Source organism: Bison bison, unplaced genomic scaffold (assembly GCF_000754665.1).
Source record: "Bison bison bison isolate TAMUID 2011002044 unplaced genomic scaffold, Bison_UMD1.0 scf7180017864134, whole genome shotgun sequence".
NCBI lineage: Eukaryota > Metazoa > Chordata > Mammalia > Artiodactyla > Bovidae > Bison > Bison bison.
In genome coordinates this window covers 413,615-416,829 of record NW_011494706.1, presented here as the reverse complement: position 1 = coordinate 416,829, position 3,215 = coordinate 413,615, and the positions used below count along the sequence as shown (strand labels likewise).

The following is a 3,215-nucleotide window of genomic DNA, read 5'->3' as shown; positions in this document are numbered from 1 at the left end:
GCCCCACTGGCAAGAGAGCGCCTGGTCCTAGGATGTCACCGGACATGGTGGAAGCTGGCCTGAAGGAATGCGATGGACAGGGTGAAGGGGAGAAGATGAGGACAAGGTTTGAGAGGGAATGGCAAGGGTGAGGTAGAGACACATATACAGAAGAGGAGAGAGTCAGAAATCCTGAGAAAGACCCAGAAAGGAGTAGAAAGACACCGAGGGACAGGCATAGAGTACAAGAAAAACAGAGGAGACAGAAAAAAATATTGAGTAGAGACAGCAAGGGAGATATGACGAAAAACAGTGACAGCGGGAGTCAGAGCAGAGTCGGAGCCCGGGAAATACTGGTTGAGGAAGAGGTATTAGCAGCGAGGGAAGTGGCAAACGCTCCAAGCTTCCTCCATCACCCACCTCCCCTCACAGACCACCCCCCACCCCTTCCTCTCGCGTGCCCAGCCCGCGACGAGGAGTGGAGCGCAAGGTCGCCCAGTCCTCTCGGCGGTGGCGCGCTGAATGGCTGGCGGTCCGCAGCGCCCGGGCCCCGGGGCTCCCAGCTACAGGTCCGCGGTGCCCCGCTTAGGCGCTCAGGGTGGGCCGGGCAGAGCTGCACCCTCCTGCGCCCATCCCCGCCCTCCGCACCGCCCCACGACGCTTCCCGCCACTCCTCCGGCAGTCGCAGTCCTCCTCAAGCCCCCCAGGGGGAAGGGGGCACTGCGGCCGCCAGAGACACCGTGAGAGCCACTTCTCCCAGCGGGCCCGGCCCGCCCAGAGCCTGGGAGCGGGATCTGTGTGCACGGGGTCCTAGTTGGTCTCCGAGGAGTCGTTCACCCACGTGCCGAGGTCATTGCCTGAGTCAGGAAGGTAGGCGAACCGAGCGGCGAACCTGCGGAGAAAGCACCGGGGCACCGGCGCCAAGAAGCCCCGCGCGCTCCAGAGCGTCCCCCAGCGGTCAGGCAGGACCGCGGCCAGAGCCCGCGACTCCGCTCCGGAGTGGCTTTCGGGCTTCTCCGTGTCGCGGGGAGAGGTGCAGCCGCGGATGACCCGGGATCCTACAGGCTCTGGCCGCCCCACCCCTTCCTCAGAAACTCCAACTGCTTGCGCCTGCTGTGTGGCATTTTTTTTTTCTTCCGAAAGGCCAGCGTCTTATCTCTCAAGTTCAAGTCCTGAGGACTTGCCCAGCCTCTTCCCTTGAAGTCACTTCTACCATCCTTCGGCAGCCTCGGGAAGCAGGGCTCCTTGGACTGCTCGTCCCAGAGCCAGCGCGGGCAGTCCCGTCCTCCCTCCGGTGCCTGCCGGAGCCCGGCGCATTCGCTTCGCACCCTCCCTCTCTTTCTCCCTCCCTTTCTCCCTTCCTCTCTTTCCTCCTCTACTTCCCCCTCCCTCTCTCGCCTCTTAAGTTTCCTGCACCGTGAATCCAACTGTGCCAAGCCTAGGCTCCCGCGGAACCAATCCTGAGCGCGACCCGGGCACTGGGACGCCGACTCCGCCGAGGGGACGAGGCAGCGGGACCCGTCCGCGCCCGAGCATGGAGATGAAGCGCCAGGGAGGGCATGTCCGGGGCGCCGGAGACGCCAGGCCCGAGTAGCTAGCTCCTCCATGGAGCCTTCCCAGAGCGGTCCCTGCTCGCTGTATTCGCCCCCAGTCCTGTGCGGTACGTACCCTTCGCTTTCACAGTCACAGATATGGGGGATATCTCGGGGTGGGGTGGTGGGGCAGCACGAAGGGGCGCCGAGGAGAGCCACTGGTTGGGAGACGGAGTGCGCCTGGCGGTGACCCTTACAGACCCGGGCAGGCTTCCGCTCTAGAAGTTAGCAACTGGCTGTGCCCCTTGCCTCGAAAAAAGTAGTACGTGTGTATGCGCGTGTTATCTCTGTGTGTACCCGGCGCTCGAATGGGTAAACTGAGCCTGGCTTTCCTGTATGCAAAATTGCATTCCCTTTTCCCACCCCCACCGCACCAAACGCGCGGAGATACCCAGCACCTAATCCTGGTCAGCTCTACCTACCCCGTCTTCTCCCCACGCCCCCCTCGCTCAGTCTCGCTCGCTCGCTCTCCCTCTCTCTTTCTCTCTCCTTCTCTCTCTGCTGGTGTGGATGTGTGTGAGCACTGCCAGGGCTGGCGAAGAACCAGCCGCCGCCTTTAGTCCGAGCCGCCCGGCCATCAAACACGGGCAGGTCTCGCTGACAGAGAGGCTTGGGCTCTGAACCAGCCTGCACGCGGCTCTGTGTGCCCCGTCACCTCCCGGCTCCACCTCCCGGCTCCACCGCCCGGGAACTCGCACCCGAGGAGCGCAGGGTCCAAGGAACCCCTCCACCTCCAACCCTCCTGCCCGCCTGCCAGCGGACGACGGCGCGCTCTCGGGTTTCAGGCGCTGGATTTACTCGCTTTTGCATTTCTCCTGCCTCCCCCACCTCCGGGTTTTTTGGTCCACCCCTCGCGCCACGACCCCCTTTCCCTGCTTGGTCGCCAAGCCTAACCTTGCCCGCGTGGTCATGGGATGTCTAATTTCATTTGTATCTAGGCTGCTGAGAGCGCTCCTGGCTCTGTAAAGTGGATGTCAGGTGGATCTATGTTTGTGAAGGAACAAAGACTCAGCGAAGGCACCGCCGAGGAAGTTTGAGACGCGGGAGGATGCAGGCTGCGTGCTGCTACGTGCTTCTCCTCCTGCAGCCCACCGTCTACTTGGTAAGTCGCTGCCAATCCCGCGCCCCCTCGATCCCACCCTGGTCGCGAGGCCAGGCAACTGGGGGCGCGCGGGAGGAGGGTGAGACCGTCAGTTCAGCTGGAGCGGCGTTCCTAGCGACGGTGTTGGGACAACTTTGGCAAGCTGGTCTCCGGATCCCTGTGGGATTTTCTGGGGTTTCCTGCCCCGATACACCCTCTCCTGTGCCTGATTCTAAACCGCGTCCAGGGCGCCCTAGACACCCAGAAACCGAGGAGATAGCTGGACGGGATGCTTTATGGGGAGAGATGGCAAAGAGAAGGGGTGGAAGACAGGGAACTCTCAGTAGTTCATCCAGAGGCTTTGAAGGTAAATCCATCCGCCTAACCCGCAGCTTGGAGATGTGGCACGTAAAGAAGTGCGGGCAACTTTGTTGGGCTTGCGGGGTTCAGACGGGGCAAGTATAGCTGTCAGATAGGAAGACCACAAGCCTTCGGATAGAGTTAGGTCCGAGATACTCCAGCAAACATATAAAGGCTCCCTCTCCTTCTCCTCCCAGTCTCTC

General features: G+C 62.0%; 1 protein-coding gene across 1 annotated transcript in view; it reads left to right on the top strand.

Moving 5' to 3' along the window:
* The first annotated feature begins 1,579 nt into the window (after window positions 1-1,579).
* Window positions 1,580-3,215, top strand: part of NXPH1 (neurexophilin 1) — a 363,280-nt gene continuing 361,644 nt past the window's right edge. The window contains exons 1-2 of the mRNA XM_010839714.1: window positions 1,580-1,639; window positions 2,510-2,673. Of these exons, the coding sequence (XP_010838016.1) occupies window positions 2,620-2,673 (54 nt within the window). The 5' untranslated portion in view covers window positions 1,580-1,639; window positions 2,510-2,619. The remainder of the gene's footprint in view (window positions 1,640-2,509; window positions 2,674-3,215) is intronic.